Source organism: Prorops nasuta, unplaced genomic scaffold (genome assembly GCF_024137725.1).
Source record: "Prorops nasuta isolate Cenicafe-Biocafe unplaced genomic scaffold, Cenicafe_Pnas_1.2 PNAS00012, whole genome shotgun sequence".
Lineage (NCBI taxonomy): Eukaryota > Metazoa > Arthropoda > Insecta > Hymenoptera > Bethylidae > Prorops > Prorops nasuta.
The window spans coordinates 7,411,293-7,438,815 of NW_027116809.1; the positions used below are offsets into that span (position 1 = coordinate 7,411,293).

Below are 27,523 nucleotides of genomic sequence, written 5' to 3' on the forward strand. Positions count from 1 at the left end.
GAAAAATCAAAACTATTATTGCATTAAATCAATCCTATGACATTTTATATATGTATAGAATTAGATATTTAATGCTCGTGCTATATATACATATTGTTAATTTAGTGTTGACTTAGAATGCCTGTATAAAAAAAGAAAACTTACGGAAAAATAAATTGAAATTTGGGTGTTTTCCTAAACTTCTATTTAAAGTTCGGTGATAACTTTCTATATAATTGTTTGTGCGGTCAGTTTGATGAAATACAGAGAATTGTTCTGCTCCTATTTTATTTAGCCACTGTCTTTCGTAGTACATAAAAAATATACGAAAGAAATCTCCGAACTCTTCTATTGCTTTCTTTTTAATAATTTCATATACTTGTGTTATGTGATAATGGGGTAACAATGCTAAATAAATTAACTGCTTTAATACTATATAGCGTTCAGGACAATTCAATCTATTGTTTTCTTTACTAATTATTTTCAACTTTTGGGCATTCTTTATAATTGCCTAAAAGAAATTTATAACGTTAATTATTTTATTAGTCGTATTTAGCACATTATGCTTTAGATAAAAATATGTTAATACCAGCTTACTTGGGAATAATGGAAATAGCAAAAATTACATCTTATGTTTGAAAATATTATTTTCAGTGAATTCGAAATAGCTACCTCATAGTCTGTAGTAATTTCGATGGGAGTAAAATTAGGAAACTTATTTTTTATAAATAAGAAAACTTGTTGATAGTTGCTTTCTGTTCTATTATTCATTAAAATCCAGAAGCAAGGAATTGCCTAAATTTTTAATTATTTAAATAGAATCACACATATAAAAAAAAAGTATTCAGAAGTGAATAAACTTCCTAGCTTACCACAGATAATTTGCTATTTTCAATTTTTATTAAAATGGTTAGCAACTGAATATTTTTCTCCCTAATGTTTGGAACAGCATTATAAGTAGCATCTACAAATATACTATTAATTTCTGAAAACGATTCGACAAATTGTTGTTCATATATTATAATATTTTTTGAATACATTGTTTTTATTATTTCTATTGAAATCTTTCGTTCATCTGTTACTCTTAAGAATCTGTTCTCTTCTTGCTCAAAATATTCTATTACTTTGTTAAAACTTTTACCTTTTATATTAATATTAATTGCATTATTTTTTCTTTTAAATCTCTGTATATATCTTCTACATGACACATAATTAATGTTCTTTCCTATATTTGGGTACCTTCAACCAGGTACAATTTTTTCTTTGAATTTTTAAGTTACATATATGTGATAAGAAGTAATATGAACATGAAAACATACTTGGATAATGCCGCTGAAAAAATTTGTTTTGGTTCCAATTCGGAAATCTTACTTAATTCTTTTAAATATTGGAAGAATATGTTTTTATTTAGATTGGAGATAGAATGCCTATGACATTTACGTAAGGAAAATATTTCATTTTTAATTATACCTCTTCCCCCACAATTTTTTTCTTTGCAAACGAGATACCTATATAGAGAATAAAAAGATACACATATTATAAAATCATAATATATAAATTATAAATTTAATTACAAAAATATAATTTTGCAATATATTATTGTGAAAAATATATTTAACATACATTACGTCTTTATATACTTTTTTAACATAATAAAAGTATCCATCAATTTCTTTCATGTCTATATTATATTAAATTCGTTTAAAATTAAAAATACTTATTTTAATATCTTTGATATATTTTTATAAAATTTGAATAGTACACTAATACGGATAAGCAGAATCCAGCATTCGTCAATAACCAATTTTATAAGTTCTCAATTTTTTATTAATTATCCCCTTTACAAGGATCATGAAAAAAGAAATGAAGATCACACAATACAAACTTCATCTTTATTTTAAGTAGCAGTTCTTATATAATTGAAAAAATAACAACAAGTTATGTAAATTATTATTATGTATTGAATATTTATTAATCAAAAATAATAAAAACATATCACAAAAACATTTAACTTTATAAAGAATTTACCAATATTTAAGTAATTTACGTCAAAATGCTTGGTAATGATATTATAAGTAAATTAATTTCTTTGAAAAGGAAATATTTAAAAAATAATGAATGCTTCACATTTAGAATTGATAATAATATGTAATGTGCTTCTTCAAAATAAAAATTAACAGTTCATCTCAGCACAGCCTATTTCATTGATTGGCATAATCTTTCTCTGGATTCTATTTGTATTTTGTTTCTTCTATTTACATAAACGACAAAATTATAAGCTTCTTCACAAAAAGCTCACCTCCTGTAAAGAAATGAATTAATACATTAATTACATTTAAATGTTAGCGGATAATGTCTTTAAAGCAGAGTGCATAGATATTCAGTTTCGACCAATTAAAATATTAAGCTACTTTGAAATGTGCATAGCCTGACAGGTATTTGACACTGACTTTAGAAAACAATATAGCTTAAATTATTGAAGAGCACTAGTTGAAGTCTATGTACTTTACTTACTTTTAAAATTATATTAATGTTATTATTGTATATTCTACTGTGTTGTAATAGAAAATTATCTTAGTTCAATTTTTAAAAATGTAGCAAGGATTTTTCCATTAACCAAGTGAGAAAAAATTATGTTATAAATTGTTTTAAAAAATACAGTGAATTTACATGAGATATGAAAGTTTACCTACAGCAAATGGTATCTGCATCCTGGTAATAGTATCTAATATATATTAAATTATAAGCTTCTTGATTTATGTTGTAGCGTTGATCAATCTGTTATTAAACTTAGCCTTGCCATAATGTAATCGACAATTAATAGAATTACATAATCCTTCTCAATGGGTGCATATATTTTAATATAGGTTGAATACTTGGGTAGTTCAGTTATAGCCATTCGACATTGTATCGTTTTACCTATAACAAGAGGAAAATTTCACAAAGCATTTATTACTTAAGTTATTAATAATAGAAATCAATTGTTATAATTCAAACTTATCTGATAACTGTTTATGTCCACTTCGTAATAGGAAATATAGCTATGTCCATGTTCATAATAATTAAAATAGTAAACTGGGAGACACTTTGACATTTTTATCAGCTACAACTCCACCTATTTAACAAAATACATAGTAAAGATGATTCATTTTACTTGCCTATTGATAACGTATTATTATTAAGAATGAATTAAGTTGAAAGGACTGTTACAGCTTAACGAAATTTGCAAATGTTAAATTAAAAGTTAAATGAACCATTAATCAGCGTAATTTAAAAAAAATAAATTTATGCTTCTTTACAATACTTACACGAATAACGTTGATTATAAATGTATATTATAATTTAAAAATTTTGACGCTTTAATTATAAAATTCAAGATTTAACCTCTACTCCTGTCATTTTGACATAGAAAGTAAACATAACACACACATTTAAAAAACACGTCAGTAATTGCGATTTCTTCTTACAGATGGCACTTGTAAAACCCTAGAGTTTAACCGTTACCAACCCTAGGAATAAAACTGACAAAATTTTTTCGCAAAATTGTCGCCGACCCCCCGAACCTCCAGTTACGAGAAAATGCGGTCGTTTCGTTACACCCTGTATATTTAATGTAATATTAATTGATCATGTAATCAATGAAATCTAATGAGATCTAAAACGATTTGGACCACCCAAGCCTCTGGATACATATTCTTCCTACCATGACACCTGACCTGCCGGACTTATTAAATAGTCTGCAATATCATCTCTTTGTTTATGAGCTGCAGTTGTTGATCGATGAGCAGTGCTTGCCCTTATGCCTTCCATTGCTGAATTTAAATTTGCTGAATATTCCTGTCTCCATGCTCCATAATGTAAACTACCATCTTCTCTTTCCGAATCCACAAAATTTGGTGGGCAATAACAATTTTCTTCTGACGAATTGTCCTCATTAACAGTTTGTAAAAAATTATGGAGACATAACAATGAAACTACAATTTTGTCAACATTTTTTGGATGTAACATTATAGGTTTTCGTAAAATCCTCCATCTGGATACCAAGATTCCAAAGCTATTTTCAATAATTCTTCTGGCCCGGGACAGCCTGTAGTTAAAGATTCTTTTCTTAAAATTTAGGTTTCTGCCAGAATAAGGCCTCATCATATTAGTTGTCAGCTGAAAAGCTTCATCTCCTACAAAGTAAATTGGTGTTTTTATCGTACTTCCTGGTAAATAAAATTCGCCTGCAGGAATATTTAAGCTATGATTCTTCAATGCTTGACCAATCATGGACCTCGAGAGAACTCCACCATCACTGCTACTTCCATATTCACCACAATCAACCAAAATAAATTTATAATTGTAGTCGCATGCTGCCATTAATATTATACTGAAAGTTTTTTTATAATTGAAATATAGACTGCCAGAATTTGGTGGTGCTTGAATTTGTATGTGCTTCCCATCAATTGCACCACAACAGTTTGGTAAGTTCCACTTAGAGTAAAATCCTTCACATATTTTTATCCACTCTTCGTCCGAAGGTGGTCGTAAATATATAGGTCCCAAAACTTTTATAATAGCAGTACAAGTCTCAATTATAACTTGACGAGCAGTGGATTCACCAATGCGATATGTTAAGGCGATTGATAGTATTTGATCACCTGTAGCTAGGTATCTTATAAATTAAAACCGCTTAAATGTAGGTTTAATTTTTTGTAAAATATTTTTAAATTGATACATACATATAAGTATAGTATACCTTAGGGATAATACGAGGCGTTGTTCGGATATTAAAGCACGATAGTTTCTTTTTGTTAATAAAGGCTTTACTTGTTCCAATAATTTATAAAATATAGATGGAGTCATCCTAGTACATCTGAAAAATAGAGAAGGATCATTTTTCATTTCCTGAAATAAGTTATGAAAATTTCCTTGATGACGACGTAGAACATTTATTGGTCGGACCCAGTATTCCCTATTAACCCATCGTAATGAAATATTTCTTCTTTTCAATATATATGCACCTAACAATAATATAAGTAATGCTGTTTCTGTCAGCAATTCATCTTCTTCTGCATATTCTCTTCTCCGTACAAATATTTTAATGCAATTAAACAAATATATTTAATTTATACAATTATTGTCAACAAAGTTTGAATAATATACATACGTTATATATTATGTTTTGTGGAATATATCATCATCCATCTTATATATTATATGTATATACATAAATAAATGTGTGTGTACATATACTGCATCATCATTTGCTATATTATAATATCACTGCCACAACCTAGAATGGCTGGAGCCTGGATGAAGTAGTGAGAACATAATTTTAAATCTTTCCTATTGGTTGAACAGTCAGGCTATTTCTGATTGGTTGGTCTTAACATTGAAACGTAAATTTTCATCCTTGTGGAAATTTTTCTATAATTTTAAAGTCCTCCAGAAGAAATATGGCGTATGTAATTCTTATGTGTGATTGGTTGGTTTTTTAATTCTTACGTCTTATGTTTACAATTCTTTGGTGTGCTTTGGCTTTTCCTATAGATGATATAACTTTTGTTTTAAGTCTTAAGTATTTTCGTGTGTCATGGCCTTTAAAACAACAATGGCAATATTTATCAGAAAAATTTCCTATGACGAAAACTGAATTAATACCTTTTTATATAATCTGCTGTTGTGTGTTACATAATTTTTGCTTACTTGATAATGATGCGTCTGTAATGCAAACTGTTAATGCTGTACCTTATGGTCAGTTACCGAAATGGAGCCAATGGCTGTTCCAGTAGAATTGAAAAGACAAGGAGAAGAGAAGCGAAATGAAATTGTACAACTAATTTCCAATATTTAATGACTGTTTTGAAAAAAGTTATCTTAAGTGTCTTATGTTACATAAAATAAATACTCTTATGTAATTTTACAAAAACTTTTTAGAATTAATAGAACGCAACAATTTTATACTTATATTAACATTCTTTAAACAAATTATTTGTCTTTAAGCGTACTAATATCTGTAATTAAACAGTCTTATATCTCACATGTATCATTAAACGATCACAATAAACTAAAAATAATAAAATGTTTATAAAATAATATTACTCCGATTTAACTAATTCTATTCAAAATGATTTCTTTTTTTCTATCATTAGTTCTTTTAACACTACTAATAATTTCAATTTTTCTGTTTTGTACCTTGAGCTTTCTTCTCTCCTTAATTTTTTTTCTTCTAGTAATAATCTTAAATATTTAGTTCTTTCTTCAGAAATTGACATTCTTTTACGTTCTGTTAAATAAGTATATAATGATTAATAATTATAAAACTTAAATAAAGTAAAACCAATTTAAATACTTATTAATTGCAGAAGCTCCTGTATTGTTTATATCATTAAAAGGAAGAGTATCTTCTACTATGTTAGAACCAGCTACAGAAAGTGGCTTTACCTATTTCCTATTTTTGAAGAGGTTATCTAAGACCTATGAAAATAAAATAATTTTTATGTAAGCATTTTTATGCTTTCATTGGTTTTAAAAACAATGATATAAAATAATATTTATATAAATATTACAAAACAGGCTTTATTCGAAACATTGTAAAATGTTTCCATTAAATACAGTAGCATAATCATATGTATTAAGAAAGTAAAGAGTCTTTAATCATTTAATGAAATATATTGTGACGCTACTGGCTATCCTCGGGGATAGTATAGAAGGGGAGGGAGGAGTGATCCCTCACCGATCGCGTTCGCGTCCCAATAGGCGACTTCCTACTAGACCCGGGCGCCTTCGATGTATTTCTGATAATACCCGAATATTTATTTATGCAGAGGGGGTTCTAACCCTCGTACGCGACTATCGGGGATGGGGTGCTAATACAATAAACGCTAGTTTCAGTTAGACTCTCTTTATTACGATATCAATGATCAATACAATATCCGGTTCGTGTTACCCGGTATTGGGGAAGTTACCTTAGGTCCTACGTGTGGGCGCGGCCTAAGGGGTGCGGACGCGGCTGAAGTCCCGATGACGTACTAGCTAGCCTCGCGCTCGAGCCACTAGTTGGCGTTCGCGGCGGCCCCACCGAGTCGCGCGGTCCTCGCGCGCCACCGGCGGATCCCTAGACTAACTACTCCTCAGCGCTACGCGGATAAGTCCCCCTTTCCGCGCGTGCGCGTCCCGCGACGGTTACCCGCACTCGCTCCGTTCCCGCGTACTTAAACACAACAACGACCCGGAGTGTTTACTTCTATAAGCCTAAGGTCGCGAGTCCTCACGATCACTACAATAAGCCCGCGGCCTTGAACCGACTGAAGGGAACGTCCCTGTCAACGGTCGAACTCACAACGGTCACGGTAATCGCGAACAATCTGGATAATTCGCGATTCTCTACACTATGACACGCGTTATCGGTCCGACGGAATGACCACTCCGCTAAGTTGCCCGCTTACCCGTGACAGGTGAGCAGGGCCAGCGGTTCCCTATAAAACCGTTCGGTGCTACGAGCCCTGAAGCCCTAGCACACCCCGGGACGTCACAGGACTTTCTTACAAAACGAATAATCACCCTAAATTCGGCTTACTATGGCTGGCTTTCTTCGCTCTCTCTCTCGCTCTCTCTCTCGCTCTCTCTCGCCTCAGTCTCTCCTTCTCTCTCTCTTTCGCTCTCGCCCTTAATTCTTGCCCTTGGGGCAGTAGGTTTCCTCTGGCCGGTATGGGTTCGTGGCGGTGGCAGTCGCTGCACTTTCCGTGCCTCCCAAATTTCCGTCCTGTAGCGGCTGTCACTCCTGGGCTCGTACCGGCTAGGGGAACTTCTCTCGGCACGATCTGTCACTTATGACTTCTAAACTACGTGTGTCGGGGCAGTCCGCGGGAGCAGGTCAGGCCCTGCGCCTGTCCCGCCGCTGCCCCGCTACACCCATCGCGCGGCACTAGGGAGCCGACAAGTTATCGATCCTAGATCAATACTTATCGGTTGATGACTCCCTAGTTCGTACGCGACCCGCCTATCTAGCGCTTGAGATTAGCAAAGCGCTAGATGGCAGCTATAGTAACGTTGCGAGAACGCAACGTTACAATATATACCTGTAAATATGGCCAATCTTTACGGTTATTACCGCTTTGAGAGTTGTGGTCAATTATTTGTCTATATCTTCTCTTTAAGGAGTCAAATTTAATTGAACAATTCTGAGGAGAAAAGTTATATTTTTTTTCCTTCATTAAATGGGCAATTCTAATCCATAGTGTTTTGTGAGAGTGCGTTTCCAGCATGTAACAATTTTCTTTGTATAACGTTAATAATAGCAGGGTTGTTTCATGTGTCCATTGTAACTTTTTATTTGAAGGTGCTAAGCAAAATATAATTAATTATTTTATTATATTTTCTTCACGCGCCTACATATAAATATATATTTAAATATTAAATTGTTTCATATTTATAACTTACCGGTAACATCTGTTTCATTAGGTTCATCAGGATCTTCAATAATATTATTATTAATATTCTCATTGACGAAATCAGAAGATATATTATTTTTTGTAGAATTAGTATCAAATACTTCAAAAGACAATCTTTTCGCTTTTTCTATAAGCATGCTGACAAAATTGGAATCTGAAAAATAATTGATAAAATATTTCAAATATAAAAAAATATAGTTATAAACATATCCTATTAATTTTGTATGCATATTTACCCTCTTTAGCTCTTTTTACAGTTTCATCATTAACATGTAGTAAATATTCTGTAGAAGTCTCATTATCTATTAAAATGAGTTCAGTGCTTTCACTATTAGTTTTATTTTCGTCCATTTTGTCACGCACAAATATATTAATCACTATAATAAGTATATAAATAGACAATATTTGAAAATAACTCTACCTGAGATTAATTGTTAGTAATTAAAATCTGCACTTACCAATGTATGAAACTCAATTATGTATTTCATTAATACAAGAAGAAAATTAAAAAACTTTCCGAAGAAACCAATTCCAACCTATTGAACCTATTTTACCGAAAAACCATCGTAAACGATTCATCAGTCAGCACCAGCAGTTTTCATTGTTACCAACCATGTCATGTGGAGTTTATTACTACTGCCAACCAAATTTTTTTTTCAGTAGCTGACCAGTAGTTTACACACACCCCCCAGGCAGCCTTCATCAGGACGTAACACTTACACCAACTCGCACACATTGTTCGTGGGTGAACCGTAGATCATTTTCTGTTTTTAACTCCTCTACTGCTCTTTGTAGGTGGTGGAAATAATTGTGAATCATCAACATACGAACACAAGTAATAAAATAGTACATCAAGTCTCCGTGATGTGGCGCTACCCATGTATTTGTGGAAGCCTTGGACCTGTATCTGATTTAATACAATGAGCAACTTCCACGACAACCATGCTATATTCAAATAAGTCACTAAAAGCACAATTTCGAACAGCATGCGATTGTCATTATAATATGAACACCGGTCGAGAAATAATAACCAAAAATATTATGTTACACGGGGGACTTCGCCTTAACTTTATTTTTGAATTACAACGTCTTAGGATTATTCCATTATATAAAGATTCAAATGCGCGGAAAAAGACGACCTTTTTCAACATGGACGTAAACGGAAGTGTGTGGAATGCTGGGTAATCTCGAACCTTCAGCAGAGTTGCCGAGCATAACCAACCAATGGTTTAAGGCGATGAATGTAGATGGCGCTGAGTCGCCACATATTACTGACTTGATGATTGTCGCAAAAGAGGGCGGAACAGAAACATTCTATTTTACGTATAGCGTTGCATGAGCCATCTTATCTACTTTAGAATCATCCATTGATCCATCTAGAATTTTTTTGTTCACCGTTACATCATTGAAATACATAGAATATAGATTTTACACTTCTTTCTTTTCTTTCTTTCTTTGATTGGTTTCCGCTACTGAGAGCGATTTACCACAGACTGTACGAATTATCAAGAAGGTGCTATGGTGGCGACTATCGTTGCATCACTATTCGAGCGGGAGTTCAAGTATCGTTGATGAGTTTCCTTTTATTATAAGATTTGGACTGCGTATTTTCACCTTAGTTGTTATCTGAGAGATATATACATAACTGTTTTAATTGTATGCTACTAGCCTGATTTATCATTTCTAAGATATTATTTGTTGAAGAGCTGCTCCTTATCATATTTATCAATATATATCTTTTGTCGTCTTTGTTGGAGCATTCCCAAAGGATATGTTCCAAATCCTGTACATTCTTATTATTACAAGAACATGTAGGGGAATTTATTGCTCCTATTTTATATAAGTATTTGTTACAAATAAATTGATTAGCTAATATTCTGTTAATGATTACTATTTCTCTTCTGCTCATGTTTTTATTATTATACCAAGTATCTTTGAATTTTACTTTAATGAATACTTTGAAAAATTTTTCTTCGGTTTCGTTGTTTGGAGTTAGTGTATTGTGTATAAAATGGTTGATATATTCTTTCTTGATGATGTTATGTATGTTTGATGTGTCCATCAGTAAGACCTCTAAATTACACTTAGCTAGTCTGTTTTTAGCCAGTTTGTCCGCCTTCTCATTATTTTCTATCCCCACATGACTCGGTATCCATACCAATATAACTTTTACTTTTTTATTATTTAGTGAATCCATAATTAGATGAGAGTTTAACTCGAAGAAATTAACGTCTTTTGCCCAATTAGGTGAAGTTAGTTTTGTTATTACACTCATCGAGTCGGTGAAAATGGCTATGTTTACATTGTATACTTTATTAATTTTTGTTATTTTTTCTATCCTTTTTAGAGATATCCATATTGCGGACATCTCTGTTGTTAGGATATCCGTATGTTTGTTCAATTTGATTTTCCAGGATCCTTCTCCGTTCGTTCTAATGGACGCTGAGCTGCAAATCCGTCTTCCGTTGAATTGGGTGGATGGACTGATCCATCTGTAAAGAACGTTTCGTAGAATTGTCCATATGTATTAACCAATGATTCCATCATTCTCTCGAAATCCTTTTTGATATTCTGTGAATTTTTGCAGGGGATTCCAAGAGATGTTTCTCCAATAAAATGGCTATTTTGCATTCTTTGTCTTAGCATATGTTCCGGATGTATAGAGAATCTTGGTATATTCGAGTTCCATCTTTCAGTTTCTTTATAAATTTTTAAATATAGGGGTATATATCTTTTGGAACCGTACAGATTGGATTTTAGGTTCATGTCCAACTCTTTTATGGCTTTAATTGTTGGGTTGTTTATTATAGTTTTTCTGTTTAATAAGAACTTAGAGATTTTTATTTTAGCTTTAGTTTCCGAATCTATTGATCTACTCAGATACCAGCCTATATTATTAGGGGCCGAGTTATTTACGCCTAAGCTTTTCTTGATTAGTGATAGGCACATGCTATTGTATCTACCTGTTATTGTTCTATTAGTGGGATTAAGATAAATAATAGAACCCCACTCCAGGACTGGTCTTATATATCCATTTAGTAAATTGAGCAAGGATATAGGATGCCCCCCCCCATTTTTTATGTGAAATCCAATTTATGAAGGTAGACAGTTTTTTAAATTTTTCTAACGAATACTTTAGATGTTGTTGCCAGTTCAAACTTTCGTCAAATATAACTCCCAAGAACTTTACACAGGATTTATATTTTATGATTCCTTTATCGTATTTTATTTGATTTATCCTATTAACGGCTATTTTTCTGGTGAAGTGAATTACAGCTGATTTATCGTTCGATATATTCAGATTTAATTCTTCCAAATAATGTATGAAGGAGTTCATCGAGTAGGAGAGTAAATCTATTGCTTTGTCTACTTCTGGGTTTAGGCAAGTTATTACAATATCGTCAGCAAATTGAAATAGACCTCATTCTTTATGGATATAATTACTCAGATTCTTGACGTATATGTTAAATAGGACGGGACTGAGAGCAGATCCTTGGGGAAGTCCCAGGGTGGTAGAACCCGTCCTCACTTGTTTATTATTACAGAATATGTCGAAACTCCTTTTTGTTAGACAGTTAAATATATATTTTTGGATACGGATTGGGATTTGTATTTCTTCAAGCATTTCAAGTATCTTAACAGGATTCACTTTATCGAAATCTGATTTAACATCTAGAAATATTGCTATCAAATTGGTTCTTTTAACGAATGCCTTATATATTTCTGATGACAGTATTATTAGGTTGTCGTCGCAAGACCTGTTACTTCTAAATCCGAACTGATTCCTTCGGATTATGTTGTTGAGCTCAGTATATAAGGTGATTCTGTCAGTCAGCAATTTCTCATAAATCTTTTTTAGATTATTTTGGAGTGTAATTGGTCTAAATTTAATGGACTTTGGTTTCTTAAGTAGTATTATGGAGCAATGGTTCCATTGTTCTGGATAGTCGCCGGATTCCAGAATGCAGTTATAAATCTTTAGTAGTATTGTTTTTACTTTGTCCGACAGGTTTTTGATCAACTTATTCCCAATGTTGTCCGGACCCGGGGATGATGTTATTTTTAGCCCCGAAATGATTTTATTAAGCTCCTCTAATGAGAATGTATTAGTATTAAACTTGTGCATGTGAACGTTTTGGCTTATGCAATAGCTCGGAACGGAGTGAATTGGAGACTCTGTAAGAGATTCAATTGCCTCATTAATGGCTGTCTCATCGAATAGCCATTGTGAGAAATTTCCTTTAAGTATTTAGAATTCTTAATAGATTTGGCCGTTTTCCACAGGAAGCTTATATTAGTAGAGTAGCTAGGAGGGTTCTATGACCGGGTGGCGAGTGGGTCGGGGTTCCGCGGGGGTAGGGGAAGTAGGAGAATTGCCCCACTCCTCGGCTGAGACCGATGGGCGAGGGGGTCGGGGTCCCGCGGGTGTAGGGGAAGTAGGGGAATTGCCCCCTCTGCGGTTGTGCGCATTGTGTGTGTCACCCACGTTAAACTCCTTTGGTGTGGGGTACACATGTGACCTCCCCCCCCCCCTCTTACGTTAAGCAGTGGACGCCTTAGAGAGAGAAGGAGAGAAAGAGAGAAAGTGAGAAAGAGAAAGAGAAGGAGAAGGAGAAGGAGAAAGAGAATGGGAGGTTGCGAAATGAACGATCGTTGAAGTTTTTAATTAAAATTTATATATATATATATATTTTTTTTTAATAATATACACATAATAATAATAATGCTCATAAAACTGCAGCATCTGCGATTAATTGATATACAATGCTTGTTTCTTTAGAAGTTTTTCTTACATTCTATGGCATGATGTACGTATGTTCTGCAAATGGTACACCACTCTGGAAGTGAGGAATTAATATGCAGGTGACCATAATTTTTGCAATTTGTACACCAATAATGTGGCGTTAGATCTATCGCAGGTTCCATTTGCGTAGCCTCTGTTATTACGGAAATAAGTTCCGTTTGTGTACCACTATTTTTCACCTGGGACATATTTGAAAACATTTTGTTATTTTTTTTTATATTGTAATAACTATTTTACAAAGCAAGTATACTTACAAAAATCACCTCCTCTTCTTCTTCTTCCTCCTCCTCCATCTCCTCTTCTTCTTTTTCCTCCTCCTCCATCTCCTCTTCTTCTTCCTCTCTCTCCTCCTCTTCCTCCCTCTCCTCTAAATCAATGGCTGGTATAAAATAAAATAAAAAAAAATTAATTTTTTTCGTTAATCTTCGTTTTGAATAAAAAAAAACAATTGGTCAAATAGTGAGATAGTTAACAGTTTTCAAAAATATTTGTCGTAAAATTCTTTTATGATTCTATTTATTGACATTATCTCATGTATCACGACATAAACAGTCTGTATGGATGGGTGGGTTTTTTTTTTCTTTACAAGAAATAAAAATAAGTGCTTACGGTTCAAGTGCATATTATGATGAAGCATCGCTTCATATTCTTCAAAATAACGATTGTGAGAATCGTTAATTCTTTTGATGTATTCCTGCATCGATTCTGCAGGATTTTCATCCTCCTCTACTAGATTTTTTGTCACAAAACCCCGTTCACTTTCCATTTTTTTTAATTTTCTATTGTACAATCTGTACTGATGGAGGTTCGACGACTGAATGAAGCCTCTGAAGAAATTTCGTCGAGAGAAACTCTTTGTCGTTCAGTTTTTAAATATAAAGTTACATTTGATAACACTTAGGAGTCCATTCTTTCTTCATCGAGAAGGGATACACTATACCCTCTGAATAATCACCGTATTGTGATATTTTTTCCTATTGTGTTATACTGTGATAAACCTATAGGTCAATCACAATGGAAATGCATTGCAAGATAGAGAAGAAAATGACCCTTTCCAATAATTGAAATTAAATACGCTTAACATACGATAATCAAGTAACACGGTAGTGTTACGCGGCAAGTAATTAAAAAAATACGAGCCACGCGACACTACTTACTTTTACGCGAAGATTGAACCAAACTATACCACTCGATTCTTCCGATGGATATATTTTCCGATCGGTTAATTTAATGAAAATTTTAATGAAACTTTCATTATATAAATCGATTATAAGCTTTCGAATGAGACTACAAACGTCTAAATCGGTACACTCAATGCTGAGATATCAAGATTGAGCAATTACGATCAGCTATTTTAGTTTCAGCTTTTCTTCTTCTTCCGACCGAAAATTGTTGTCTCGCTCGGAAGTCTCACTCTTTCACAATAGAAGCCTATCAACGACATCTTCTGTCCTTCTCCACCACACTTCCGATATTGTCTGAATGTGTTCGTGCTATAGGTGTGAAACAGATTCCAATATGGCCGCAACGCAGGCGCGACGTAGTACATGTAGTATCTATCGAAGTGTTCGTTTTGTTAGTATGATTCGCACGTGAGTTTTCCACGTGAATTCATAGTTAAAATTTGGATGCATCAATTATATGGCAGTGATCCAGGAAACAATTAGATAAGTATTGTTTGTTAGAACAAATATTTTAATATTTGAGCAATGGTACTTTGTGATTCCTTTGTTTTATAGGTTACAGGAAATAGAGTGACTAATAGAAAAACAAGCGTTTATAAACGCTCATCACATTTCAATTAATAAAGTAATTGCTAACAAAATGATGCCAAAACAAGGAAAATAGTTGTGGTATAGTCTATAACCCTTGTGCGAGACAGTGCCCAAGTAGGTTCCAGCCCTGTGGTCAGAAGGGAAGGTTATATCTGAGAATAAAGTTCGAAGACAAATGTAAGGTAAAAGAGTCTTTATTCAAATAAATAAAATGTACAAATATATTTACAAAGAACCGCTAGACTAAAATGATAGACTTCCTAGGGAATTTGTTGTCGTCAAATTCTAGGGAATTTCGGTAATCGAAGATTCCCAAGAACCCCAAAGACTAGAATTCCCCAGGAAGGAACGCGGACTTATCAACTCCCGGACTGGACAATTTTCCCTAGGGTATTCCCTAGTAAAATCCCCAGCCACGGGAGGAAGCGAAGTAGGAGAGGTGGATTTAGGGAAGGGGAAGTCCCCTTACCCCTCAGCCCCCTTCACCCAGAGGTATGGTGGCTCCGAGCCACCCCAACCCCTAGGGTGAATCTACCCCTCCCACTACCCGACTCGTCGAGAGCCCTGGATTTGAGGGTCGGAACACTGGGTCCGAGGTAGTCCTCGGAGGCAGTGTGGAGGGGAAGGAGAGGGTTGGACTTCTCCCGGGCAGTCCCCGGAGAAATTTCCCTTAGGAGGGAGGAAATGCCGCAGAGGGGTAGTCCCCTCTTGGTAGGCAGTGGGTGGTGGGTGATACTTACCAAAGTAGTCGACCCGTAGAGTTCGCCGGTGGAGGCGCTCGTTGGCTGGCCTGGTCAAGGTTGCCAAGTCCGCCATCTTGAATAGTACTACGCTCTATAGTAAGTGAATTTTGATATAAGGAATGCAGACTGCACAAAGTATACTGCCAGCGGAAATACATCAGTAGCCATCTTAAATGCAGAACGTAATATATCAAAAATTATATATAGTATATTCACAGCCTGTCACCGTGAACGGCGTGAACGAAGACAAATGTTAGTATACGGAAAAATAAAGTGTAATAAAGAAATAAGGAGTAGTGACAGCTTTGATCTATCTGACAGCTGATGTACTTATGGTATAAGTGAATAAATAAAATAAAAATGCTTTTCCTAAATTGATTTTTAATTTTGATAAAATGGTCAAATGTAGCCATTAATTAATTAGATTTGGTAATAAATACAAAAAATGCGTTTTATTATAACAAATGAGTTGAGGTAAAATAAACTCAATGTTTTTATATTAATCTGTTAACAAATGCATTTTTTTATTTATTATTGAGTCCAATAAATTAATGGTTATTAAAAAAAAAATTCCTTGTAATGAAAAAAAAAATGAAAAAATTTTAAACTTCACCAAGACTCGAACACGAGCCCACCGCATGACAAACGGCAACCTTACCGCCTGCGCTACAGCGCTCACCTGATGTACCAAGAGCAAAACAGCCTTTTAAAGACTGACTACAATTCTTTCACTAACTCGTCATAAACGATCAAGAATTAGCTGTAATAATAAATACATTTATCTACATAGCATTATTGTACTAAATTTATTGTTTTTAATTTGAAGCATACATTTTGCATGAAGATATGATAATTTAAGGGTAACCATTCAGTACTCTATATACAAAACTATTCATATGCTCAACTATCATAAATTAATTAATATTATAATATTTGTTATATGTAGTCGAATAACTATGATAAACCAGCATATGAATAGTTTTGTATTTAGAGTATTGCATGAACACCCTTAAAGTATCGTATCTTCATGTAAAATGTATGCTTCAAATTAAAAACATAATAAATTTAGTGCAATAATGCTGTGGAGATAAATGTATTTATTATTGCAGCTAATTTTTGATCGTTTATGACGAGTTAGTGAAAGAATTGTAGTCAGTATTTAAAAGGCTGTTTTGCTCTTGGTACATCAGGTGAGCGCTGTAGCGCAGGCGGTAAGGTTGCCGTTTGTCATTCGGTGGGCTCGTGTTCGAGTCTTGGTGAAGTTTAAAATTTTTTCATTTTTTTTTCAATACAAGTAATTTTTTTTTTAATAACCATTAATTTATTGGACTCAATAATAAATAAAAAAATGCATTTGTTAACAGATTAATATAAAAACATTGAGTTTATGTTACCTCAACTCATTTGTTATAATAAAACGCATTTTCTGTATTTATTACCAAATCTAATTAATTAATGGCTACATTTGACCATTTTATCGATATTAAAAATCAATTTAGGAAAAGCATTTTTATTTGCTTTGAGTTTTTAGGTAAACGCAGCACCACTTCACTCGGATGACACGTAAAAATGTCACGGTTACCGGTAGTCGCTCTTCTTCTGACGCCAATGTTGCCTGAAGTCCAAATCACACCTATGCTCTCCAGGCATAGTTGTGTTTGTACCGCTTCCCTTTAAATTTTCTATACTGCTGCTGGCTAGCGCTTATCTTCATTTTTGTTGCTAAAAGCTTGATTCTGGCATCACTGCCGTGTGGAACTATTAGTTTGCTAATAAAAGCAGAGGCTTAATTTTAAGAGATTGCAACATATAGTAATTAATATAGATACAATTGTAAAAAGAAAACAAAAATTTTATTTTACATATATTAACTTTAAATAAAATCCCACAAAGTACTGTAAAATATCTAACATGTTATATTATATATCTAATCTGTCAGCTTCTTTATTTTAATATTCATCTCAATTATCACAGTTTGATCCTCAGCGATGACACAGTAACCACATTATGGTGAATCTATTCTTTTTTTTTAATGTTCGATCCACATAGCTTCATCCTCAGCAGTGATACAGTAAACACACGTACATTACTATAATTTAATCTGAAACAAAATCCCACAAAGTACTATAAAACATCTTACATTTTATATTATATATCTATTCTGTCATTTTCTTTATTTATTATTGCATTTACCTAAATTGCTGACTCATTTATTTTAATATCTGTCTCAATTAACACAGTTTGATCCTCATCAGCGATGACACAGAAATAACATTATGGTGAATCTATTCTTTTTGTTTTAATGTTCAATCCACATAGCTCCATTCTCAGCATTGACATAGTAAACACTTTACAATAATTTAATCTGAAACAAAATCCCAAAAAGTACTATATAAAATCTTACATTTGAAATTACAAATGTAATCTGTCAGCTTCTTTATTTGTATCGTATTTACCCAATGTGTTGACTTGTTTATTTTAATATTCATCTCAATTAACACAGTTTGATCCTCAGCGATGACACAGTAACCATAATATGGTGAATCTATTCCTTTCATTTTAATGTTCAATCCACATAGCTCCATCCTCAGTAGTGACATAGTAAACACATTACTATAATTTAATCTGAAATAAAATCCCAGAAAGTACTATAAAATATCTTACATTTATATTATATATCTAATTTGTCAGCTTCTTTATTTATTATTGTATTTACCCAGTTTTTTCACTCATTTATTTTATTATCCGTCTCAATTAACATAGTTTGAATCTCAACGATGACACAATAACCACATTATGTTTAGTCTAGTCCTTTATTTTAATTTTGAAAATCCGCACAGCTCCATCCTCAGCACAGTGACATAGTAAACACATTACTATAATTTAATCTGAAATAAAATCCCACAAAGTACCACAAAATATTTATATCTTACATTTTATATTATAAACTTTATTGTTATACTTATCTAAAATGTTCAGTCCTTTATATACTTTTCAAAATTATTTTTTTGTACATTTTACAAATTTCGTCACTTTATTTATTCACTTATACCATCAGTATATCAGCTGTCAGTAAGATTAAAACTGTCACTTTATTTCTTTATATTACTTTATAACTTGCGGTATGTATATTGTATGTACGATACAATAATACTAACATTTGTCTTGGCTCACGGACCATGCATTATGTATTTTGAAATTAGTAATTAGAAATATCTATATTGCGGTCCCTCTACAGTCTCTACCCTCTGACGTATTTCCGCCGACCAGTAGTTTCAGCAGCGACTATAGCGTAGTACCCAAAATAGTACTACGCTATAGGATATGTCGCTTTTGGGTACTACGGTAGTACCGAAAGTACTACACTTGGCAACCTTGGGCCTGGTGGAAGCGTCAAAAAATACCGTGGAGGCGGTGGTGCCGAAAGGCTCAAAAAAGGTGCTGCTGTTGCTGCGGGTACGGCAGCGGTCGAGCAAGGCTGAGGTGCGATGGGTCCTTATCAAGGACCCATCTATATAATTACGCGACACTAATCTTGCCAGCGAGAGAGCTGCCGCGGGCGCTGGCCACCTAGTGGCCAAGCGCGCAAGTAGTGTCGCTTCGCGGCCGCGACGCGCCAGGGCCAGAAGACGCGCAAGCGCGCCGCGGAGAGAGAGACAGATAGAGCGGCTAGACGCTGTCGGTCTAGCCGTCTATTGTGAGCGCAATAGAGATGGGAGATATAACAGCGAAATGCGGAATCTACTTCGCAACATTTTCTGCTCCTCCCAATCTCGAACAAACTCCCCCCGTTGACGCGATGGCGTCAAGACAAGGAAGAAGAAAGTTAACTCAGTTTAATCACAAGTTTATTTACAAAAAAAAATAAAAATAAAAGATATAAAACAGATAAGGACGAGACGACTATTTACATGGCTTCATTTGAAGTTTCGCGGAATTTAATTCCAGGGCCGGAGTCCACCGGAGTATAATTTTGCCCTGAGGGGCCCAGGCCTTCCATCTCCGCAGTTTTAGGACGGAATATAGGGGCACTTCAATTTCTTGCCCGAATGCGCGGACCCTGATTTGTTGAGCATTGCGCTCGAGCTCCCTGGCGCTGGGATCGTCTAGGACTTTCCCAACCCAGTTCGCCGAGGCAATGCTCTTCTTAGAGGCGATGACGGGCCTCTGCCGTCTCGCCCGTGTTCGGGTTGCTGGAGGTGGAGGTGGTGGCGGTGCCGGCTCCTCATTCGGCCCCGCCGGGAGGACATGGCCGAACAGCCGCCGAAATTCACTTTCCTCCCGGGGGGCATGTAATTCTAGGACGTCGTCCCCCTCGTCCTCATAGCCTACGCCCAGTAGGTGGGCCCATGGATAATCCGCCATGCTCAAATATCGCTGCACCAAAAAAGGCAAATGATGAATACGAAGACTCAGTAAGTATTGTTGGAGTTTTGGAAGAAAAGACATGGCGGAGAGCATAAAGTGTTCCTGAAGGTTTGGAACAGGAAACAGGACGACCTGAAGAGTCCCAGGACGCCCGAGAGAGGAGGTGGTAACCTGAAGAGTCCCAGGAAACCAGGAAAAGAAAGTTAAGCAACCTGAAGAGTCCCAGGAAGCTTGAGAAGGAGAGATGACAACCTGAAGAGTCCCAGGATGCCGGAAAGCAGGGTGAAGATAGACCCTGATAAGACCCGAAGTGAGGGCTAAGAGGGGAGTTTACAGAGTTGCGAGAGACTCCGTTGAATCTCTTTTCTCGCGGTTTTAAGGACAGCTACGCGAGCTACTCCGTCCACTCCAGGAACTAGTTTGAGAATCCGCCCCAAGGTCCACATACGGGGAGGATTGTTAGGTACTTTGACAAGCACCAAATCTCCTTCACCGAATTCCGAGTTAGAGTTCTGCCATTTCGGCCTATGTTGCAGAGTGTGTAAGTATTCGGAAGACCACTTCTTCCAAAAGGTCTCGGTGATTCGATTTACGGTTTGCCAACGGTTTAATGATGATTCTCGTAAATCCAAGGTGGATAATTCAGGTGGGGAATTTATCGCCCGTCCTGACAAAAAATGCCCCGGAGTGAGTACGTCCAACGACTCTGGATCATCATGTAACCGTGATATAGGTCGTGAATTTAAACAGTCCTCAATCTTGGTCAATAGTGTGGCCATTTTCTCGAAATTAGGCACGAAAACTCCGAGGGAGCGCTTAAGGTGGTGCTTCATGCTTTTTACGGCACTTTCCCAAAGACCGCCCCAGTGGGGAGTAGCGACAGGAATGAATTTCCACTCGATTTTACTGATGGAATCGGTGTTCTGAGCGCGTGCAGCTTCTAAGGAGCATCGGTAGGTGCGTTTTAGTTCAGCGTCCGCTCCTTGAAAATTAAGGCCGTTGTCCGAATACATGACGGCGGGTTTTCCACGACGAGAGATAAATCGAGTCAGCGCGGCGAGGAAGGCCTCGGTGTCCAGTCTGGAGACGAGTTCCAAGTGAACGGCACGGGTAGATAGACATAGGAACACGGCCACGTAGCATTTTATGGCTTTTGCATTACGACCGTGATGTAATTTCACCGAAAAGGGCCCGGCATAGTCTACTCCGGTGTGTTCAAAAGTGAAGCTGCGAGAAACCCGAGCGGCAGGAAGTGAACCCATGAGTTGGTTACCGAGTTTAGCGCGTTCGCGAACACACGTGATGCATTTATGAACACATGATTTTACTAGATTTCGTGCATTCACGACCAAAAACCTTTGTCGCAACGTGGACAAGGTTAATTGGAGTCCCCCGTGAAGTGTCTCTAGGTGAGTTTGCCTAATAAGAATGGCCGTTAAGTGGCAATCCGGAAGAATAATGGGGTGTTTCATTTATTCAGAAATTTCGGCGTTCCGAAGCCGCCCCCCTATTCTTAGGATTCCTTGTGAATCAGTTACCGGATATAAAGAAAGAAGCTTGGAGCCGCGACGGTATACGTGACCCATGATTCAAGGCTGAAAGCTCGTCGGCGAAGTGTGTCCGTTGAACCACCTGTACGGTAGCGACTATAGAATCGCGAATCTCTGAAGCGGACAGGAGGGAGTCCTCCCATTGGCAGGTTTTCCTGGTCCGCTGGACAAATCGAAGAACATAGGCCATAACTCGGACCAGTTTAGACCAAGACGAAAATTTATCAAAAAACCAACACTGGGCTTTGTCCATTTGAGCGGTTAACGCTACCTTCCGACTTTCTTCCGCGGTATCAAAAATCTGAACGGGATTTACGGTGTGCTCACGGAGGAAAGCAGGCCCATGCCACCAAAGTGAGTCCTCTGATAACTGTTGAGCACTGGTTCCTCTTGAACACAAGTCTGCAGGATTCGATTTAGTGTGTACATAATGCCAGCTGGCTTCCGATAAATGTGTTTGGATATATGAAACGCGTTTGGCCACAAACGTCTTCCAATGTACGGGTTGCTTGGCTATCCAATCTAAAGCGACCTGCGAATCTGAATAGCAACGAATCGCATCACAACTCTCGACCAAGCTTCCCTTGACGTGAACCAATAATTTGACAAGAAGGGCAGCGGCGACCAACTCCAGACGAGGGATTGAAGTGGTCTTGATCGGGGCGACCTTTGTTTTGGACATTACTAAATGTACCGAGAGTTGACCGTCCTCATCAGTGAGGCGTTCATAAACGACCGCGCCGTACGCAAGCTCTGAGGCGTCGCAAAATCCAATTAATTCGCGTTTTCCAGTAGTAAGTGATTGTCCAGTCCACCGTAGGATCCGTAAAGTCTGTAAGTCTCGGAGCTGCTCATAGCACTTGAGCCATTTTGACTGAATAGGCTCGGGAATTTCTTCATCCCAAGAGAGTTTAAGCAACCAGGTGGATTGCATTAACTGCTTTAAGGTGATGACTATTGGAGAGATCCATCCCAATGGATCGAAGATCTTGGCATTCTCTGATAAGAGGATGCGTTTGGTTAGTACACCAATGTGAGAAGGAGAAGCACGGAAGCGGATGCTATCATCCCCGTGATCCCAATATATGCCCAAGACTTTACTTGATCCAGCAGGATCCTCAAAGAAAGAGTGCAGCTCGGTAGGTTCAAGCGGGGAAGACCCCGGTTGATTGAATGCCCATTTGCTTAAGGAGAAGCCCCCTTTCGCCAATAGAGCGATGAGTTGTTCCCTGACCGAACTAAGTTGCTTTAAGTCATGGGCCCCAAAAAGTATGCCGTCTACATAAGTAGAATTTAACAACACATCCTGTGCGAGAGGGAAGTCAGCCCCGTCCGTGGAAGCTAATTCGCGCAAAACTCGCGAGGATAAGAAAGGTGCCGGTCCCGTACCGTAGGTCACCGTGTTGAGTTCGAAAGCCTGAAGCTCACCGGAATCAGTCTTCCATAAAATGTTCTGATACTTGCGGTCCTCAAAACGCACAAGAATCTGTCGGAACATTTTAACAATGTCCGTCACGCCAACATATCGAAAGGCACGCCAATTCATTAGGATCCGCGTAATGTCCTGCTGGAGCTTGGGTCCAATGAATAACGTGTCGTTAAGCGATACGCCAGTAGAGGTTTTAGAAGATGCGTTGAATACAACGCGAATCTTTGTTTTCTGGTTCTCGGTCTTAAAAACTGCATGATGAGGCAGAAAGACGCGAAAATCAGAGTTCAAAGGAACAGGAGACATATGTCCTAACACTTGATACTCCTGTAAGAATTGAGAATAACTTTCAGCTTGTTCTGGAGAGGTTTCCAATCGCCGAAGTATTCGTGTTAAGGTTTTCTCTGCTACCCGAGAGGAAGAACCTAAGCTGTGCTTCTCGATGTCGGATCGAAAAGGTAACGCAACGACAAAACGACCTGAAGAGGTGCGTGATACCGTGTTCACAAAATGTTGTTCACAGAGGGAGTCCTCTGTGGACATGGGTTTGACTTCCGGAACTTCTTCCGGTTCCCAGAAGTCGCGAAGAGTTTTTTCTACCTCAAAGCAATGATGCACCGTGACAGTATGAGAGCGACCAGCCTTGGGTACGACCCCCGAAACGATCCACCCGAAAATAGTCCGCTGAGCAAGCAACGTATGATCAGGAGAATGCATGTACGGGCCTTCCATCAATGCTGCAAGATAGTCTGCACCAATGAGCACATCAATTGGAGCCCTGGTTGAAGCGAAGTTATCAGCCAGATCAATTTTGCTAAGTGTTGGAAAGGACGACGGAGAATAAGTCGGAGGCATATACCGAGTAATCCTTGGTAAGATCAATGCAGTTACGTCCAACGAGACACCGTGTCGTGATAGAGAATGAAGCGTAATCTGTACCTCTGCTCGAACGTTTTGAGCCGAATTCAGAGAGACGCCATGAATGGTTGCGTTGACACGTTTTCGTGATACCCGTAGTTGCTGAGCTAGATTTTCCGAAATAAAGGAAGTTTCGGAGCCCGTGTCAACTAAACCGCGGACTATAATACGAGAACCGTCATGAGCGTCGATTCTGGCAGAAAAGGTGGCCAATAGCACTGATCGGGTGTCGGAAACACTAAGATGTGTTGTAGTATTCGAGCTAGAGGGTTCTGGTTCGGAAGAGGAGTTGACCGCGGGGGTAGACCCCCGTGCCTTGCTCCCCCCGGTGCCAGATTTGTCAAAATGTAATAAAGTATGATGCATTTTACTACATTTCCTGCATCGTGACGAAGAAGAGCAATTGGAGCAACTATGCCCGGGCCTCAGACAGTTGATGCAAAGATTCTGTGAAAATGCGAACTTTGAACGGGCCTGAGGGGTCAATGCAAGGTAGTCCTTGCACTGATACAAGAGATGGTTACTACCACAGTGAGCGCAACCGGTACTATTCACGCTAGTAGCGTGTGACTTCAAGGATCTCCCCGATTCCCTTTTGGAAGTATTAGGTTTGTTACCTAATGATTGCAAGGAGTTAATATGACGCGTTAGAAACTCAGAGAATTGAATGAACGAGGGATAATCCTTGCTGCTTCCCAGATACATCTCCCAAGCCAAGCGGAGGGTGTCATCCAGCTTGTTCTTCAGTGAATGAACAATGATGGGATCCCAATGATCGACGCCGTAACCCATAGTTTTGAGGGCGTTGAGCGCAACCGTGACCGAGTCCCTAACTTACTTGAGAACTTTAAAATTGTCACCCCGAAGCGTGGGTACTTGCGAGATCTGGTCCAAGAACGTATCCGTGATCATCCGTTTGTCAGTGTACCGAGCTACCAGAGTGTCCCATGCTATCTCATAGTTCTCGGAAGTGATCGCTAAAGATTTAATGACCGTAGCTGCTTCTCCTTGCAAACAGGATTTTAGATAATGGAACTTGTCCCGACCCGAGACATACACTTTGTCGTGAACAATGGAACTAAACGTTTCATAAAAGTTGTTCCATTCTAAGTAATCCCCGGAAAACTTTGGTAAATCAATAACTGGAAGCCTAATGTGGTTTATTTCGCCTGAAGGCGCAGTGGGACCTGATGCCGACATGCCCTGATTGGGTCGAAGTTCATCTAGATGTCCTAGGATGAATTCTTCCGCGTCACTATGGGCATCAAGGGCCGCTTGATACCAATTATCGGTTACGTACTTCAATTTAGCTAATTCGGCCGGTTTAGTGTGAGTAGTGATCTTAACGTGAGTTTTATGCAACACGTTAAGCCACTTCTCTAAGGCTGCTAGCCTATCCTCCAAGAAGGGAAGGGTGAAATTGTGCACTCCACGCTTCTTGATGTTAACGACCAACCGAACGAATTCACCCCGAATCATGGGCACGTAATTGATTGCTTCTAATAATTCCCCTGCGCTAGCCATTTCGAAACTCTATTCCAGAACAAACCACAATCCAAACCACAGTACGGAATGCCCACTCAGGAACACTGATGCACTTCGAACGTTTATTGCCGGAAATCCGGCTCGAAGGACCAAAAATTTGTGCGAGACAGTGCCCAAGTAGGTTCCAGCCCTGTGGTCAGAAGGGAAGGTTATATCTGAGAATAAAGTTCGAAGACAAATGTAAGGTAAAAGAGTCTTTATTCAAATAAATAAAATGTACAAATATATTTACAAAGAACCGCTAGACTGAAATGATAGACTTCCTAGGGAATTTGTTGTCGTCAAATTCTAGGGAATTTCGGTAATCGAAGATTCCCAAGAACCCCAAAGACTAGAATTCCCCAGAAAGGAACGCGGACTTATCAACTCCCGGACTGGACAATTTTCCCTAGGGTATTCCCTAGTAAAATCCCCAGCCACGGGAGGAAGCGAAGTAGGAGAGGTGGATTTAGGGAAGGGGAAGTCCCCTTACCCCTCAGCCCCCTTCTCCCAGAGCTATGGTGGCTCCGAGCCACCCCAACCCCTAGGGTGAATCTACCCCTCCCACTACCCGACTCGTCGAGAGCCCTGGATTTGAGGGTCGGAACACTGGGTCCGAGATAGTCCTCGGAGGCAGTGTGGAGGGGAAGGAGAGGGTTGGACTTCTCCCGGGCAGTCCCCGGAGAAATTTCCCTTAGGAGGGAGGAAATGCCGCAGAGGGGTAGTCCCCTCTTGGTAGGCAGTGGGTGGTGGGTGATACTTACCAAAGTAGTCGACCCGTAGAGTTCGCCGGTGGAGGCGCTCGTTGGCTGGCCTGGTGGAGGCGTCAAAAAATACCGTGGAGGCGGTGGTGCCGAAAGGCTCAAAAAAGGTGCTGCTGTTGCTGCGGGTACGGCAGCGGTCGAGCAAGGCTGAGGTGCGATGGGTCCTTATCAAGGACCCATCTATATAATTACGCGACACTAATCTTGCCAGCGAGAGAGCTGCCGCGAGCGCTGGCCACCTAGTGGCCAAGCGCGCAAGTAGTGTCGCTTTGCGGCCGCGACGCGCCAGGGCCAGAAGACGCGCAAGCGCGCCGCGGAGAGAGAGACAGAGCGGCTAGACGCTGTCGGTCTAGCCGTCTATTGTGAGCGCAATAGAGATGGGAGATATAACAGAGAAATGCGGAATCTACTTCGCAACATTTTCTGCTCCTCCCAATCTCGAACAACCCTTAATACGCAGATTATTTAGGTTAGTTTCAATGCATCTTGAAGAACAAATTAAAAGTTAAATAACATTTTTCAATATCTGATTGTTCGAGATTGGGAGGAGCAGAAAATGTTGCGAAGTAGATTCCGCATTTCTCTGTTATATCTCCCATCTCTATTGCACTCACAATAGACGGCTAGACCGACAGCGTCTAGTCGCTCTATCTGTCTCTCTCTCCGCGGCGCGCTTGCGCGTCTTCTGGCCCTGGCGCGTCGCGGCCGCGAAGCGACACTACTTGCGCGCTTGGCCACTAGGTGGCCAGCGCCCGCGGCAGCTCTCTCGCTGGCAAGATTAGTGTCGCGTAATTATATAGATGGGTCCTTGATAAGGACCCATCGCACCTCAGCCTTGCTCGACAGCCTGCCTAATCAGCAGCAACAGAAGCAGCTTTTCTCGCCTCCACGGCCCACTTTTGACGCCTCCACGGCAGCGCCTCCACTTGGCCATCAAGAGCGCCTCCACCGGCGAACTCATTTGGGAGCATACTTTGGTAAGTATCACCCACCACCCACTGCCTACCAAGAGGGGACTTCCCCTCTGCGGCACATTCCTCCCTCCTTAAGGGAGATTTCTCCGGGGACTGCCCGGGAGAAATTCAACCCTCTCCTTCCCCTCCACACTGCCTCCGAGGACTACCTCGGACCCAGTGTTCCGACCCCCAAGTCCAGGGCTCTCGACGAGTCGGGTAGTGGGAGGGGTAGAATTCACCCTAGGGGTTGGGGTGGCTCGGAGCCACTAGAGCTC

General features: G+C 38.3%; 2 protein-coding genes across 2 annotated transcripts; both read right to left on the reverse strand.

Annotated features, from left to right (window-relative positions):
* Positions 1 to 3,041: 3,041 nt before the first annotated feature.
* Positions 3,042 to 5,225, reverse strand: LOC136777912 (uncharacterized). Its single transcript, XM_066734492.1, has 4 exons — positions 5,218 to 5,225; positions 4,721 to 5,044; positions 3,696 to 4,636; positions 3,042 to 3,094 (listed from the first exon to the last, which is right to left on the reverse strand). Exons 1-4 carry the CDS (start codon positions 5,223 to 5,225, stop codon positions 3,042 to 3,044), a joined length of 1,326 nt encoding a protein of 441 aa, XP_066590589.1.
* A 16,412-nt stretch (positions 5,226 to 21,637) lies between these two features.
* On the reverse strand, positions 21,638 to 22,557 carry LOC136777913 (uncharacterized). The gene is made up of 2 exons (XM_066734493.1): positions 22,473 to 22,557; positions 21,638 to 22,410 (listed from the first exon to the last, which is right to left on the reverse strand). Exons 1-2 carry the CDS (start codon positions 22,555 to 22,557, stop codon positions 21,638 to 21,640), a joined length of 858 nt encoding a protein of 285 aa, XP_066590590.1.
* Between the last annotated feature and the right edge of the window lie 4,966 nt (positions 22,558 to 27,523).